The sequence below is a fragment of the Salmo trutta genome, chromosome 38 (assembly GCF_901001165.1).
Source record: "Salmo trutta chromosome 38, fSalTru1.1, whole genome shotgun sequence".
Classification (NCBI taxonomy): domain Eukaryota; kingdom Metazoa; phylum Chordata; class Actinopteri; order Salmoniformes; family Salmonidae; genus Salmo; species Salmo trutta.
The window spans coordinates 29,148,607-29,164,733 of NC_042994.1; the positions used below are offsets into that span (position 1 = coordinate 29,148,607).

The window sequence follows — 16,127 nt, forward strand, 5'->3', positions numbered from 1 at the left end:
GGGTTGGAGAGGCCTGCTTTAAACCTACAGGACGGAACAGTGTTGGAGAGTCCTGGTGTAAACCTACAGGATGGTAGCTCCCTGGGAACAGGGTTGGAGAGCCCTGGTTTAAACCTACAGGACGGGACAGTGTTGGAGAGCCCTGGTTTAAACCTACAGGACGGTAGCTCCCCAGGAACAGTGTTGGAGTGCCCTGGTTTAAACCTACAGGACCGTAGCTCCCCAGGAACAGGGTTGGAGAGCCCTGGTTATAACCTACAGGACGGTAGCTCCCCAGGAACAGTGTTGGAGTGCCCTGGTTTAAACCTACAGGACGGTAGCTCCACAGGAACAGTGTTGGAGAGCCCTGGTTTAAACCTACAGGATGGTAGCTCCTCAGGAACAGGGTTGGAGAGCCCTGGTTATAACCTGCAGGACGGTAGCTCCCCAGGAACAGGGTTGGAGAGCCCTGGTTATAACCTGCAGGACGGTAGCTCCCCAGGAACAGGGTTGGAGAGCCCTGGTTTAAACCTACAGGATGGTAGCTCCTCGGGAACAGGGTTGGAGAGCCCTGGTTATAACCTGCAGGACGGTAGCTCCCCAGGAACAGGGTTGGAGAGCCCTGGTTTAAACCTACAGGATGGTAGCTCCTCAGGAACAGGGTTGGAGAGCCCTGGTTATAACCTGCAGGACGGTAGCTCCCCAGGAACAGGGTTGGAGAGCCCTGGTTTAAACCTACAGGATGGTAGCTCCTCAGGAACAGGGTTGGAGAGCCCTGGTTATAACCTACAGGACGGTAGCTCCCCAGGAACAGGGTTGGAGAGCCCTGGTTAAGGGTGATCACTCAAATTGGCTGTAATGAGGGACGAGTGTTTGCAGGTATGTTTTTTTCCTTTCAATTAAGATAGAGATCCTTACTAATGAGTGACCTTTTATTCGCCAATCAAGTACAAGGGTAGAGTGAAAACCTGCAGACACTCGGCCCTTCGCAGAATGAGTTTGCACGTGCTCTAAGGCAGCGTTTCCCAAAACCATGCCAGGAAAATGCATCCTACACCATAACATAATTTGTATCCCTCATTTACTCAAGAGTTTCACTCTAACACTCAGACATATTTTACATGTGTTTAGTGAGTCTGCCAGATCAGAGGCAGTAGGAATGACCAGGGATGTTATCTTGATACATGTGTGTATTGAAACATTTTCCTGTCTTGCTAACATTCGAAATGTAATGAGTACTTTTGGGTGTCAGGGAAAATGTATGGAGTAAAAAGTGGTCAAAAATGTAAAGTATAGATACCCCCCAAAACTACTTATGTAGTACTTCAAAGTATTTTGACTTAAGTACGTTGCACCACTGCAAGAGAGCTGTAATATATTGCCTTTAACTTCCAGACCGCATGTCGGCGCTAATGCACACTCAAAAGACAATCTAAACCGGAAGTAGGAAGCCAAGGAGAGTTTGACAGTTTATTTACCAGTTTATTTAAATGTACATTGTAACGTTAGCATAGCTATTTGTAAAAAGAATACAGTAACTTTAGATGAAATATTCTCAGGTGTTGGTGTTTTCCAGCCTCCATCCAACCAGACGCGAGGTTACGACCAACAACATTGGCAGTCATCATAAGTTAAAACTAAACTAGATTTATATCTAATTTATTAGTTAGCTAGCTAGCTCAGGGATTGAGTTACAATGGAAGAGGTAGTCATCTGAACGTGTGCTAGCCACATCGCTTTTCTGCTCTGCAAACTGCTTGTTTGTTGCTATACCAAATGGTGAGGCTAGCTTGCAAGTCAAGTTGCTCAGTATTTTGTAGAGTACAATGCATGCTAGCAACAGCAGTACTAGCTAGCTACGTTGTTGTTGCTTGATGATGTGATTTTGTTTTGTAGTAGGTATGTAACGTTAGCTAACATAAGCTAACTGACCAGCGCTAGCTAGCTAGGTGAATGAAAATCCAATGAAAATTAGCTGCTGTAATTTTGTTTGCATTGATTGATCGTTTTTAAACAAGGTATATTTAGTTGGAACGGTCTCATTACTGAGAAATTGTCATTTCTATAACAAGCAGAGACATTGCCTTGCTGTTAAGTATGGTGTCATATTGCTGAGTCCATCTTTCATAATGAAGCTTGTTGTGAAAACTGCGCTGTCACTCTTCATCATAGGACTCTGAAGACCCGTCCAGCTCGTCTTCATCCTGCACCACTGAACCCCAACCCACTGTGACCGGTGACCAGGAGGACAGTATCCATGGTGATCAGAAAGACACACCGCAGGGTCAGGAGAGGGTTACTGTGAGTCTGGACATCAACAGTGAAACACCAACATTTAATATCATAGTCAAAGAAGAAGAAGACTGGGAACTAGATAATACAGGTGGGTAGCTGGAGCCAGGGTCACTTGATATGGGTCCCAAAGGGCACCCTATGGTCCATGAGGCTCTAATCAAAAGTGGTGCACTATATAGGGAATAGGGTGGCATGATTTGGGACTCAGTCTTGTGTGTTGCCATACATCTGAGAATGGGAGTAGCACGGGAGGTGGTGTAAAACAATGGAGAAACCCAGTAGGTATGTACAATATACTTAGACTCAGTCCCAGCCATCACTCTGCAGGCGGGGAGATGCCCTCTACATCAGGAGAACCTGAGTCTGGCTCAGTCTCACTGACTATATCTGTCCTGTCTCATCCCCACAGGAGAGAGTCCCAGCCATCACTCTGCTTCCGGGGAGAGACCCTCTACATCAGGAGAACCTGAACAACACCAGAAAAAACGCAGAACGAGGCAGAAAAAGACCCACCCATGCCCAGATTGTGGGAAACACTGTCAGACATTATCGGCACTACAAATACACATGAGAACCCACACAGGAGAGAAGCCTTATACCTGCTCTGAGTGTGGGAGAGGCTTCACTCATCAATGTAGTTTGAGATACCACCACCAGAAGAAACATTCTGAACAGATTAAAACATACCCGGATGACAAGATTGGCTGCTGTTGTGGACAAGAGTTCTCTTCAAAGAATGTTCTGGAGGTTCACTTGAAGACAAACACTGGAGACAAGCCTTACACCTGCTGTGTGTGTGAGAAGACCTTTACTCATAAAGCATTACTGAAAGTACACCAGCGATCCCACACAGGAGAGAAGCCTTTCTCTTGCGCTCTGTGTGAGAAGAGTTTTACTCAAAAAGGAAATTTGACAACGCACGAGAAGTCGCACGCTGGAGAGAAACATCCTTGCTCAGTCTGTGGAAAGAGTTTCACTCAGAAAGGCTATCTGAAGATTCATCAGCGGCTTCACTGTTCTGAAGGGGAGTTGAGTCCCTCTGCATCAAGAGAACTTGAACACCGACAGAGGAGAGCTAAGGAGACTCACAGATGCCCAGACTGTGGGAAGGAGTTCCCTCAAACATATTACCTGGACAGACACATGAGAACACACACAGGAGAAAGGCCTTACCAGTGCTCTGTGTGTGGGATGAGGTTCACGCAGAAAGGAAATTTAAAAACGCATCAGAAAGTGCACACAGGTGAGAACACTTTATGCTGTTATTGATTAATCATGATTGATAACGACAGCCTACACTCCTAACAGCTTAACATTTAGCACGTTGCATGTAAAACATTAATGGAAGTGGTAGGACCCTGGTTTGCAAGCTACAAATAGTGTGTGGCTACAGAGTGAGAAAAAAAAATGAAATGGCATTAAATGACATTAAAACAACTAGGAAATAAGGTATCTGAAACAGCTCAGATTTGCACACTGTTTCTTTCCCACAGGAGATTATCCCAGCTCCTGGTCCACTGGTGAGGGGAGTCCCTGTACATCGGGAGAAGCTGAACAACACCAGGAGAACCACACGACCATCACATCTCACGGCTGCCTAGTGTGTGGCGAGGAATACTCTAACCTCCCAGAACTACACAAACACATGAGATCTCACTCGGGAGAAAAGCGTCTCATCTGCCCTGTGTGTGGCAAGACTTACCCCAGAGAATTTGACCTCAAAGTCCACCTCAGAACACATACAGGAGAGAAACCCCACGAGTGCATCGAATGCGGCAAGAGCTTTGTCCGTAAACAAGGGCTCCGGCAGCACCAGCGGACACATGATGCCAAGCCCATTGGACCGACCCGCCAGTTAGGCAGGCCAAAGCAGTTAACCAGGGCTCAGATGTCCAAGAAAGTGCCTAAGATGGAGAGTGATACAGAGATGCAGGACTGCCAGTACTATGACAATTAACCACGACTTTGTCTCTTAGTAGGTAGAGTTCTTCTTCTCGCTGAAGCTGTGTCTGTGTTGTCGCCATCTCTGATCAGTAAGATAATCATGCTAACTCTCACTCATCTTGTCAATCAACATATGATCAACACAAGGAAGTAGTAATGTAGCTAGCTAGCTAAGCTAACGTTGGATAAGCGGTTGTTTACGTTCTCACTTCACTGACTGACGTAACTTTTCTTTGAGCTGAACGCAACAGGGAAAGAACAACATTTTGTTCTTCGTAGCAAAGCCAGCAACGGTGGATTAACGCAGGGCACAGCGTCATTCTCGAGATAATTTCGAGTCCATTCACAATGCATGAGGTTAGCTAACGTCAGCTAGGTAGCTAACTAGTTGGCGCTATAGAGATCCTATTAAAATATCCTATTAAATTACAAGACGGGCTATGCCATAAACCCTCAAAGTCCCATAGTGGAGCCAAAATGGCAGCCATCTTGGTCAGGGAGAAATACAAAACCAGTCTAATTGATATGAACGGCAGTAGGTGATGCATGTCTTGCTTTTAGTGATGCAGGAAAATAAAAGTAAGGCATGTGATGTATCATAAATTACATTCAATCTAAAATATTGGTCATATAATTATAAATACCTGTTATACAGGTTTTATACAAATGTTCTGTATAAATAGTCTCTAAAATAAATGCAAACAGACCATAAATGACTCCGATTTCTTTTCTTGGAAAGCTGTGACTGCTATTATATCATACAAAATTAGTACTTGTTGCATTTACAAGTTGTCTAGTTAATTTAAACAATTGATGTAATCATTCCTGTAAAACTGCCTGGCTAGCGAGCTAACACACATACAGTGCAGATAAATTCTTCACATTAGGTGAGATTCTGCATGTTATTCTGGGTGTAACTCACAGAGATCCTATTCAATTAGATTAGGTGAGATTCTACATGTTATTCTGGGTGTAAGAACCTGTGACGGAAACCATGACTGCTAAACTGTAAGTCAGGGTTGGGGTCAATTTAAATTGAAGGTAGTCAATTCAGGAAGTGATTTGAATGTAAAATGGAAAAACGTTTTATTTTTTAACTTATTGAGAAGTCATTGAAAATAGATGCTTTTTCTTTCAATTATTGAATTGGAATGTCAGTTTACTTCCTGATTTGATTGACTTAAACTCAAATTGACCCCAACCCAGGTTTAAGTGGTTTTGAGTGACTGAAAGTCTGGTTTATCACACTTAGTTTAGCGCAGCTCAACATTAGTAATGTTACATCATGGAACACTTCACATCAAAGAAACAACTGTACTGGTACCCTCTGTATACAGCCTTGCTATTGTTATTTTACTGCTGCTCTTTAATTATTTGTTACTTTTATTTTTTTTATGTGGTATTTTTTCTTAAAACTGCATTGTTGGTTAAGGGCTGTAGTACCTGTAGTATTCGGCGCATGTGACAAATAACATTTGATTTGACACTGGCAGCACTACTATCTCTACCCTCTTTCAGAAGTGTGCACTTGGTCACGACCCCTCATGCATTTAAAGCCATTGGATTGGTGCAAGCATGGCTAGAGGGAGTTTTCACCATATTCCTTTTACACCAATCCATTCCTTTAAATACATGAGGGGGAGTGTGCGAGTGCACAAGGGTAGAGAATCCGAATGTAACCACTGGCCTTTGACTGAGTACTGGTAAACTCACAGAGTGTTACTTTCCTGCAGAAGAGCTTCCTGGTTTGTACCCTGTTGAGGAGAATCCCTCTACAATAAGATTACCTGGCCACCACCAGGAGGCGGTAAAGAAATCTCACCACTGTTCAACGTGTGGAAAATAACTGCTCATATAAACTAAGGTTAGTGAAGCCTCACTGTTGTTCTGTGTGTGGGAGGGGATTCACACGGAAAGGAAATCTGAAAACGCACAAAGGTGAGAAGAAGCCTTACCCCGACCCTGGACAATGAAAAGACTTGACATCTTACATGTTATGTAAAAATAATAATAATCTCACGCTGATTGAAGTTATTCTGAGGCAGACTATGAAATTTGTCAGTTTGATGTAAAAAGCAAACTTGATCTCAGCTTCAACCTCTTCCATGCAGGACTGAATCCCAGGTTGTGGTCTGCTGGTGAGGAGAGTCCCTCTACATCAGGAGAACCTGAACAGCACCAGGAGTACAACACAGCTAGGAAGACTCACCTACCAGCTCCACAGATCGACATGAGAACTCATTAAGGAGAGAACCAGTCTCACCAATGCTCTGTGGGAAGCAATTCACTGAGAAAAGGACAATTAGAAGACCACTAGTTAGTGCATATTAAAGAGAAGCCTTAACTCTTCCCTGACTGTGGGAAGAGATTTGTCAGTGGAAGCTACATTCAAATGGGCTTAGAAGTCACGAGAGAACTCACACTAGAGAAATACCCTACAGCTGCCCTGTGTGTAGAAAGAGTTTCAAGCAACAAAATCAAGTACCAAAGCATTTATAGACACACTGCCCCATCTGTGGAAAAACGTATGGTTCAGAAGATTCTCTCAAAGACCACTTAAGAGTTTACACAGGAGAGAGACCTTACCTTTGTGCTGAATGTTATTTCACCTTTATTTAACCAGGTAGGCCAGTTGAGAACAAGTTCTCATTTACAACTGTGACCTGGCCACTTAAATAATGTTTACATACTGTTTTACCCACTTTGTATGTATATTCTAGCCAAGGCTAATGCTATATTACTACTGCTATACACAGCTTTTCTATTAATATACTGTCTATACACACCTCAACATATATACATTGACATTCCAGACCCGGACATTGCTCGTTCTCATATTTCTTAATTTCCACATTTTTATTTTGGGTGTTTTGTGTTTTGTAGTGTTTGGTATTACTGCACGAGCTTGAAACATAAGCATTTCACTGCACCTGCGAAAACATCTGCAGAATATGTGCACGCGACCAATACAATTTGATTTGATTTGATTTACTAAGGCGCACCAAGAAGACGACATAAACCAAACACGGAAGTAGTAATGTAGCTAGCTGATGTTAACTAACCAGTTTATTTATCGCACTTCAAAGCAGTGTAGCTAGTTCCAAACAGCTAATATCACCAGATATCATTTATTATACGGTTATGGTAACGTTAAGTATTGTTCACTGGCTGGACTAGTTCACGTATGGAATTATGAAACGCCGGATTTCCGCCTCTGCCAGTTTAGGAGCTACAATACTAGCCAGTTGTAACAGCGCGCTATCGTTAGCTAACATTCCTCCCTCACAGCACAGCAAGAGACTGGAATAACTCTGGCACAACAACATATTCTTTGAGACATTTGAAGCCCATTCACAATGCATGAGGTGAGAAGACAACCTCTAACTTATTAGTTTGCTAACGTTAACTAGCTAGCTAAATTAGCTAACGCGTTAGCTATGCAACTTCACTTGTCAGAGTTGAATAAGTCAATAAGTTGTCAGGACGGTTAGCTAGTTATCTGAAAATAAAACGTTATCAACCCTAACTAGGCTAGTTGTTAGGACTGTGACAAAGCTTAATATTCATTCTTGATACATTTTGTGATGTGCTCTCTCACCTTGGCTTTTTTATAGTTTGATGAACACCAACAGTCAAAATGGCGGGGTCCATACTGTAACCATGGTGACCAGCAACACCAGCGCAGCAAGCGACTCCAGGGTCCCGAGATGGTCCAAAGTTTTGACATTGTATTCAAAGAGGAGCCAGAAGATGATCATGAACCTTGGGGTCAGAGTAATACTGGTGAGTGTGCAATGCCTTTCAATAGTTGTCCCATGTAGCTGGACACAGAGAGAATAACCTGGCGAAGACCAAGGTTTACGTCCCAAATGACAACCCTTTAGTGCAATACATTGATGCTATATAGGGAACAGAGTGCCATTTGGAATGCATATCATCTTTGTGGAAACTGCTTTTGTATCACCAAGAGCATTACAGGGTCAGCTGTAGCAGCAACCAGTGAGCAGACAGAGATGGCTTTATTAGTTCATGCTGATAGTCCAATAAGATCCCACTTGAGAAAAAGCTCCACCTGTCCTCTGACAGGTCAGGTGGAAACATCACCATACTGCCTATACCAATCAGATCTTAACAAGTGTGTAGGGTCTATTTGAAACTGGGCCTCTAATGATGTTCCCACTGGAGCAAGATGGACCGGACTCTTCCTATATCGCCACAGTAGAGACAGGAGAGAGTTGCAGCCTTCACTCTGACAGTGAGGAGGTTCTACCTCAGGAGAACCTGAACAACAGGACACAAACAACAACAAACACAAATCCAAGAAGACACATGGCTGCAGAGAGTGTGGAAAGGAGTTCCCTACCTCATATAAACTATGCAGACACTAACAGATCCACCAAGGGGTGAAACCTTACCGATGTTCTGCATCCAGGAAGAACTTGAAGCTACACCAGGTAGTGCACACAGGAGAGAAACCTTACTCCTGCCCTGTCTGTGGCATGGGCTTGACTCAGCAGGAAGATATGACTGTCCACACGGTAGGTAGGTAGGAAGGAAGAGGAAAGGGAGGAGGAAGTAGGTGGATTGATACATTCTGAAGGAGAATTAGGTCATTGGGATCCTCTTCGGCTCGGTAAGTAGTGGTGAAAGGATGCCTTTAAACATAAAAGATAGGCCCCAAATGGCACCCTATTCCCGACATAGTGCACTACTTTACCCTAATATACATCCCTAATGGCACCCTATTCCCTACGTAGTGCACTACTTTACCCTAATATACATCCCTAATGGCACCCTATTCCCTATATGGTGTACTACCTTACCTTAAGATACATCCCTAATGGCACCCTTTTCCCTACGTAGTGCACTACTTTACCCTAATACACATCCTTAATGGCACCCTATTCCCTACATAGTGCACTACTTTACCCTAATATTGATCCCTAATGGCACCCTATTCCCTACATAGTGCACTACTTTTGACTAGGGCCCATAGGGTTCTGGTCAAAAGTAGTGCACTATAAAGGGAATAGGGAGTCATTTGGGATCGACGCAACAAAACTACCATAGTTATTGACCTATTTGCTCTATTAGTAAATCCATATAATTTTCCCCCACAGGAATGAGTCCTGCCTCCAGCCACGGCAGTGAGGAGACTACCTCTACATCAGGAGAACCTGAGCAACAACAGGAGAATCATCAGACAGCCACGTCGTCTCACCGGGAGAATCATCAGACAGCCACGTCGTCTCACCGGGAGAATCATCAGACAGCCACGTCGTCTCACCGGGAGAATCATCAGACAGCCACGTCGTCTCACCGGGAGAATCATCAGACAGCCACGTCGTCTCACCGGGAGAATCATCAGACAGCCACGTCGTCTCACCGGGAGAATCATCAGACAGCCACGTCGTCTCACCGGGAGAATCATCAGACAGCCACGTCGTCTCACCGGGAGAATCATCAGACAGCCACGTCGTCTCACCGGGAGAATCATCAGACAGCCACGTCGTCTCACCGGGAGAATCATCAGACAGCCACGTCGTCTCACCGGGAGAATCATCAGACAGCCACGTCGTCTCACCGGGAGAATCATCAGACAGCCACGTCGTCTCACTGCTGCTGTGCCTGTGGACAGGAGTTCCCTGGTGCCTATGACCTCATGCTACACCAGAGGACTCACTATGTAAGGAACAGGGTGCCATGTGGGACACATACCATGACTGTAAAGAGAGAGTGTGGTCACACTGAGGAGGAGGAGGAAGGAGAGGAAGTGGGTGGATTTATTAAATGTGAAGAAGCAGCTACTTGGGATCCTCCTCAACTCGGTAAGGGGCTGGGATATGATGCCATTAAAGAACACAAAGGTTAGTCCTAAATGGCACCCTATCCCCTACATAATGCACTACTTTTGACCAGAGCCCGCATAGGGAAATGGGTGGCATTTGGGACACTATACTATACTACCATAGGGGTTGGGTTAAATGCAGAAGAAACATTTCAGTTGAAGGCATTCAGTTGTACAACTGACTAGGTATCCCCCTTTCCCTTTCCTTTCCGTTTCCATAGTAATGGACCTACAGGTAACTGCTAAAAAAGAAGAAACACCAACATAAAGTGTTTTAATTGGCCGTTGGGCCACAAGCCAGAACATATTTAATGTGCCTTGGCATGAATTCTACAAGGGTCTGCAACTCTCTTGGAGGTGGGCCACCATGAGACAGAACAGCTTCTATGTGCCCTGGCATAGATTCTACAAGTGTCTGGAACTCTATTGGAGGGATGCGACACCATTCCATTCTTCTACGATAAATTCCATCATTTGATGTTTTGTTGATGGTAGTGGGAAAACGCTGGCTCTGGCCCCGCTCCAGAATCTCCCATAAGTGTTCATTCAATTGGGTTGAGATCTGGTGACTGAGACGGCCATGACATATGGTTTACATCGTTTTCATGCTCATCAAACTATTCAGTGACCACTCATGCCTAGTGGATGGGGGCAAGGTCATCCTGGAAGAGACCACTCCCATCCGGATAGAAATGATTCACCAAAGGTTGATGGTGATCAGTCAGAATGGCGGTGTATTTATTGGTGTTTATCTTGTCCTCTAAGGGGTTGATTGGACCTAACCCATGCCAGGAAAATGCACCTCCACAACATAACAGAGCAGCCAGAATACTAATTTACTCAAGTGTTTCCTTTATTTTGGCAGTTACCTGTAAGTCTAACAGAGCAGCCAGAATCCTAATTGACTCAAGTGCTTCCTTTATTTTGGCAGTTACCTGTATATGCTCTATTACTAAATCCTTATTATTTTCCTCCACAGGAATGAGTCCTGCCTCCAGCCACGGCAGTGAGGAGACTACCTCTACATCAGGAGAACCTGAGCAACAACAGGAGAATCATCAGACAGCCACGTCGTCTCACCGCTGCTTTGGCTGTGGACAGGAGTTCCCTGCTGCCTGTGACCTCATGTTACACCAGAGGACACACATAGAGAGAGGCTTCTACAAGTCTGTCTGTGGAGAGCTGTTCTACCAGAAAGAGTTACTCAAAACACATCATCAGAAAGTTGACACAGGTGAAAAGCCACAGAGATCCTTTTAAATAATGAGATTCTTGTGTGTGAGCAGCCATGTTGGAAACCATGACTGCTAGAGTTTAGCCAAAGTGATTTGAGTGACTGACAATATGGTTTATCACACTAAGTTTACCACAGCTCAACATTAGTGATGTTGCATGTAAAACTCAACCACAATACCAGTCAAAAGTTTGGACATACCTACTCATTCAAGGGTTTTTCTTTATTTTTACTATTTTCTACATTGTAGGATAATAGTGAAGACATGACAACTATGAAATAACACTCATGGAATCATGTAGTAACCAAAAAAGTGTTAAAGAAATCAATATGTTTTATATTTGAGATTCTTCAAAGTAACCACCCTTTGACTTGATGACAGCTTTGCACACTCTTGACATTCTCTCAACCAGCTTCACCTGGAATGCTTATCCCGACAGTCTTGAAGGAGTTCCCACATATGCTGAACACTTGTTGGCTGCTTTTCCTTCACTCTGTGGTCCGACTCATCCCAAACCATCTCAATATGGTTGAGGTCGGGTGATTGTGGAGGCCAGGTCATCAGATGCAACACTCCATCACTCTCCTTTTTGGTCAAATAGCCCTTACACAGCCTGGAGGTGTGTTGGGTCATTGTCCTGTTGAAAAGCAAGTGATAGTCCCACTAAGCGCAAACCAGATGGGATGGCGTATCGCTGCAGAATGCTGTGGTAGCCATGCTGGTTAAGTGTGCCTTGAATACTAAATAAATCACAGACATTTTCCCCAGCAAAGCACCCCCACACCATCACACCACCTCCTCCATGCTACCCGGTGGGAACCACACATGCAGAGATCATCCGTTCACCTACAATGCGTCTCACAAAGACACAGTGGTTGGAACCAAAAATTTCAAATTTGGACTCATCAGACCAAAGGACAGATTTCCACCGGTCTAATATCCATTGCTCGTGTTTCTTGGCCCAAGTAAGTCTCTTCCTATTATTTGTGTCCTTTAGTAGTGGTTTCTTTGCAGCAATTCGACCATGAAGGCCTGATTCACACAGTCTCCTCTGAACAGTTGATGTTGAGATGTGTCTGTTACTTGAACTCTGTGAAGCATTTATTTGGGCTGCAATCTGAGGTGCAGTTAACTATAATGAACTTATCCTCTGCAGCAGAGGTAACTCTGGGTCTTCTTTTCCTGTGGCGGTCCTCATGAGAGCCAGTTTCATCATAGAGCTTGATGGTTTTTACGACTGCACTTGTAGAAACTGTCATCAAGGTAAAGTGTGGCTACTTTGAAGAATCTCAAATCTAAAATATATTAGGATTTTATTTTACACTTATTGGTTACTACATGATTCCATATGTGTTATTTCATAGTTTTGATGTTTTCACTATTATTCTACAATGTAGAAAATAGTAAAAATAATGAAAAACCCTTGAATGAATAGGTGTGTCCAAACTTTTGACTGGTACTGTACATTGCAGACGTTGCATTGCATCAGCCAATGGTTACGTGCCATGTCATCAACTGCACAGTCGGGCATCAGATTGCCGTATCGTATGACGTGGTTTGATGATAATATTTATGTTAAACACCTATCCATGTGTCGTGAGGTCTGGCATGCGTCTGCAATGCCAGTGATAACTCACATTTAAAAAAACAAAAACACGTTGGACTTTTACTAGTAAACCGATCCATGCTAGCATACTAAATAGTATGTGGAAATAAAAAAAGTGTTATAGTATGTCTTCACTATTGATTATCAGTTGTGGTCAGACACGTGAGTCAGGAAAACGCGTGAATTCTACTAGAACAAACGCCGAAATGAGTGTGCCGTTTTACGTATGTAGTAGACTAGTATGGTATTCGGACACGACCACTGTCTTTTTTTCCTGCGTCAGGAATACCTGTACAACACCAGAAGAATCCCAAAGCTAAGAAGTCTCATGACTGTGTAGTGTGTGGAAAACAACTATTGGAAGCAATGAAGCTGAAGAGGCACATGAGAACACACACAGGAGAGAAACCTCACGGTTGCTCTGTGTGCGGCAGGGGATTCACACAGAAAGGAAATCTGAAAACACACATGAAAACACACAGAGGTGAGAAGAAGTCTTATATTACTGTCCCAGTAATAACTATGCATAGCAGTAACTATGGAAATGTTTGTCAGCTTGAGTTTATTGTGAAAGAAATATACTTCAGACATTACACGTTTTGAAATTTTAACAGTTTTATCATTTTTAAAATGTTGAGTAGTTCTGAAAAGAGAAAAATGTATGTCTTAGTAAGTGTTTGACTGCATTTCCATTGGACTTTCTTACTTCTTCATGAAGAACATGCTGGTTTGACTGTCTTCACATTGTCTCACACCATGTCTTCCACGCAGGTTTGAACCCCAAATTGTGGTCCACTGGAGAGGACAGTCCCTCTACATCAGGAGAACCTGAACAACACCAGAAGAACCACACAGCTAAGACATTTCATAATTGCATAGATTGTGGGGAGATATGCCAAACTCTACCAGCACTAAAAAAACACATGAAAACTCATACCGGAAAGAAGCTGTCTTACCAATGCTCCCTTTGCGGGGCAGAATTCACTGAGAAAGGGCAAATCCAAGACCACCAGTTAAAGCATGTTGGAGAGAAGCCTTACTCCTGCCCTGACTGTGGGAAATGTTTCGTCAATGAAAGCTACATTAAAATTCACCAGCGAACACACACTGGAGAGAGACCTTACAGCTGCCTTGTGTGTGGAAAGAGTTTCATGAAAAAAGCATACTTAAAAGGTCATTTACTGACACACACTGGAGAGAAGCCATACCTTTGCTCCATCTGTGGGAAGACATACAGTAGAGAAGGAACTTTCAAAATCCACCAGAGAGTTCACACAGGAGAGAAACCATACCTGTGCACTGAATGTGGGAAGCGTTTCAGCTGTAGAGCAAACCTTTATTCACACAAGAAGAGACATGCTGGCAAACCCATAGGACCTAAACGGCAGTTAGGCAGACCGAAGCAACTGCCAAACTGACAATGGGACAGGAAAAATGTACTTGTGTAGTGTCTCCTGATCACCAGCAAAATAGTTATGTTCATCTTGATTATGCATTTCCCATAAACGGACATAAACAATAGAATATTAAGGAATGCAGCTGTGGATGTCTGAAAGACTGAAATATGTAAGCACAGGACCTAAACAGCAGTTATGCAGACCCAAGAAACTGCCATGAGGACGGTGCTTTTTAAATTAACTTAAGCAGTGACTTCATTTTATGTAAGACATCACAGCACGGTTGAAAAAATATATATGGCCCACGGAAATCAAGAGAGGGGGGTCTACAGAGAGAGGTGGGATTAAAAAATGAATGATCTGTAATCGTTAGGAAACACCACATATCATGTGTACAGGACATGTCTTAGAGTGGGGTTGTGGAGAGGAGTGGCTAACCAGCATCAACAAAGCCGGAGCAAACTGGACGCCAGGGGACAGTGAGGTGCGTTGCTGAGGCTGCGGATCTGACTGTCTCTGACTGACTGGCTCCCTCCGAGACCTGGAACGCTTCCTCCGTTCTCAGTACCATCTGTTCTGTTTCAACTCTCAGACAACCCTCCACCCTTCAGCTCCCATCCATGCAGATTTGTATGTTTTTTGGGTTCAAACTTGTAAGTGCTGATATTTAGCTTTTAACTGCCAAGTTTTATTGCTATGTAACTGTTATGAAAGTTGTATTGTCAATTTGTTTTGTATTTAAATGCCACTTTAAACGTGTACAAGACACTGCAACAACATTTCCCCACAGGGACAATCAAGCCAGTAAAGTAAAGTAGGGTCTACATGTAATAATAACAGAGTGGTTAGGTGGAGCTCCACCTACATGTAGTAATAATAATAACAGAGTGGTGAGGAGGAGCTCCACCTACATGTAGTAATAATAATAACAGAGTGATGAGGAGGAGCTCCACCTACATGTAGTAATAATAATAACAGAGTGATGAGGAGGAGCTCCACCTACATGTAGTAATAATAAGAGTGGTGAGGAGGAGCTCCACCTACATGTAATAATAATAATAACAGAGTGGTGAGGAGGAGCTCCAACTACATGTAATAATAATAACAGAGTGATGAGGAGGAGCTCCACCTACATGTAGTAATAATAATAACAGAGTGGTGAGGAGGAGCTCCACCTACATGTAGTAATAATAATAACAGAGTGGTGAGGAGGAGCTCCACCTACATGTAGTAATAATAATAACAGAGTGGTGAGGAGGAGCTCCACCTACATGTAATAATAATACCAGAGTGATGAGGAGGAGCTCCACCTACATGTAATAATAACAGAGTGGTGAGGAGGAGCTCTACCTACATGTAATAATAATAACAGAGTGGTGAGGAGGAGCTCTACCTACATGTAATAATAATAACAGAGTGATGAGGAGGAGCTCCACCTACATGTAATAATAATACCAGAGTGATGAGGAGGAGCTCCACCTATATGTAATAATAATAACAGAGTGGTGAGGAGGAGCTCCACCTACATGTAATAATAATAACAGAGTGGTGAGGTGGAGCTCCACCTACATGTAATAATAACAGAGTGGTGAGGAGGAGCTCCACCTACATGTAGTAATAATAATAACAGAGTGGTGAGGAGGAGCTCCACCTACATGTAGTAATAATAATAACAGAGTGATGAGGAGGAGCTCCACCTACATGTAATAATAATAACAGAGTGGTGAGGAGGAGCTCCACCTACATGTAATAATAACAGAGTGGTGAGGAGGAGCTCCACCTACATGTAATAATAATAATAACAGAGTGATGAGGAGGAGCTC

The 16,127-nt window shown here is 43.5% G+C and overlaps 1 protein-coding gene across 5 annotated transcripts in view; it reads left to right on the forward strand.

The window, feature by feature from the left end:
* The window catches only part of LOC115178071 (oocyte zinc finger protein XlCOF6), a 32,576-nt gene extending 17,513 nt beyond the window's left edge, over positions 1 to 15,063 (forward strand). The window contains exons 1-9 of one of the 5 annotated variants that reach the window (XM_029739099.1): positions 1,426 to 1,758; positions 2,152 to 2,362; positions 2,684 to 3,517; positions 3,768 to 4,575; positions 7,833 to 8,001; positions 9,339 to 10,085; positions 11,046 to 11,300; positions 13,191 to 13,391; positions 13,679 to 15,063. In XM_029739099.1, coding sequence (XP_029594959.1) covers positions 4,567 to 4,575; positions 7,833 to 8,001; positions 9,339 to 10,085; positions 11,046 to 11,300; positions 13,191 to 13,391; positions 13,679 to 14,325 — 2,028 coding nt within the window. In that variant the 5' untranslated portion in view covers positions 1,426 to 1,758; positions 2,152 to 2,362; positions 2,684 to 3,517; positions 3,768 to 4,566 and the 3' untranslated portion in view covers positions 14,326 to 15,063. Of the gene's footprint in view, positions 1 to 1,425; positions 1,759 to 2,151; positions 2,363 to 2,683; positions 3,518 to 3,767; positions 4,576 to 7,197; positions 7,584 to 7,832; positions 8,002 to 9,338; positions 10,086 to 11,045; positions 11,301 to 13,190; positions 13,392 to 13,678 lie in introns of those variants that run through there. The other 4 variants (XM_029739102.1, XM_029739100.1, XM_029739101.1 and 1 more) reach the window with 4 other exon arrangements.
* Positions 15,064 to 16,127: the final 1,064 nt, after the last annotated feature.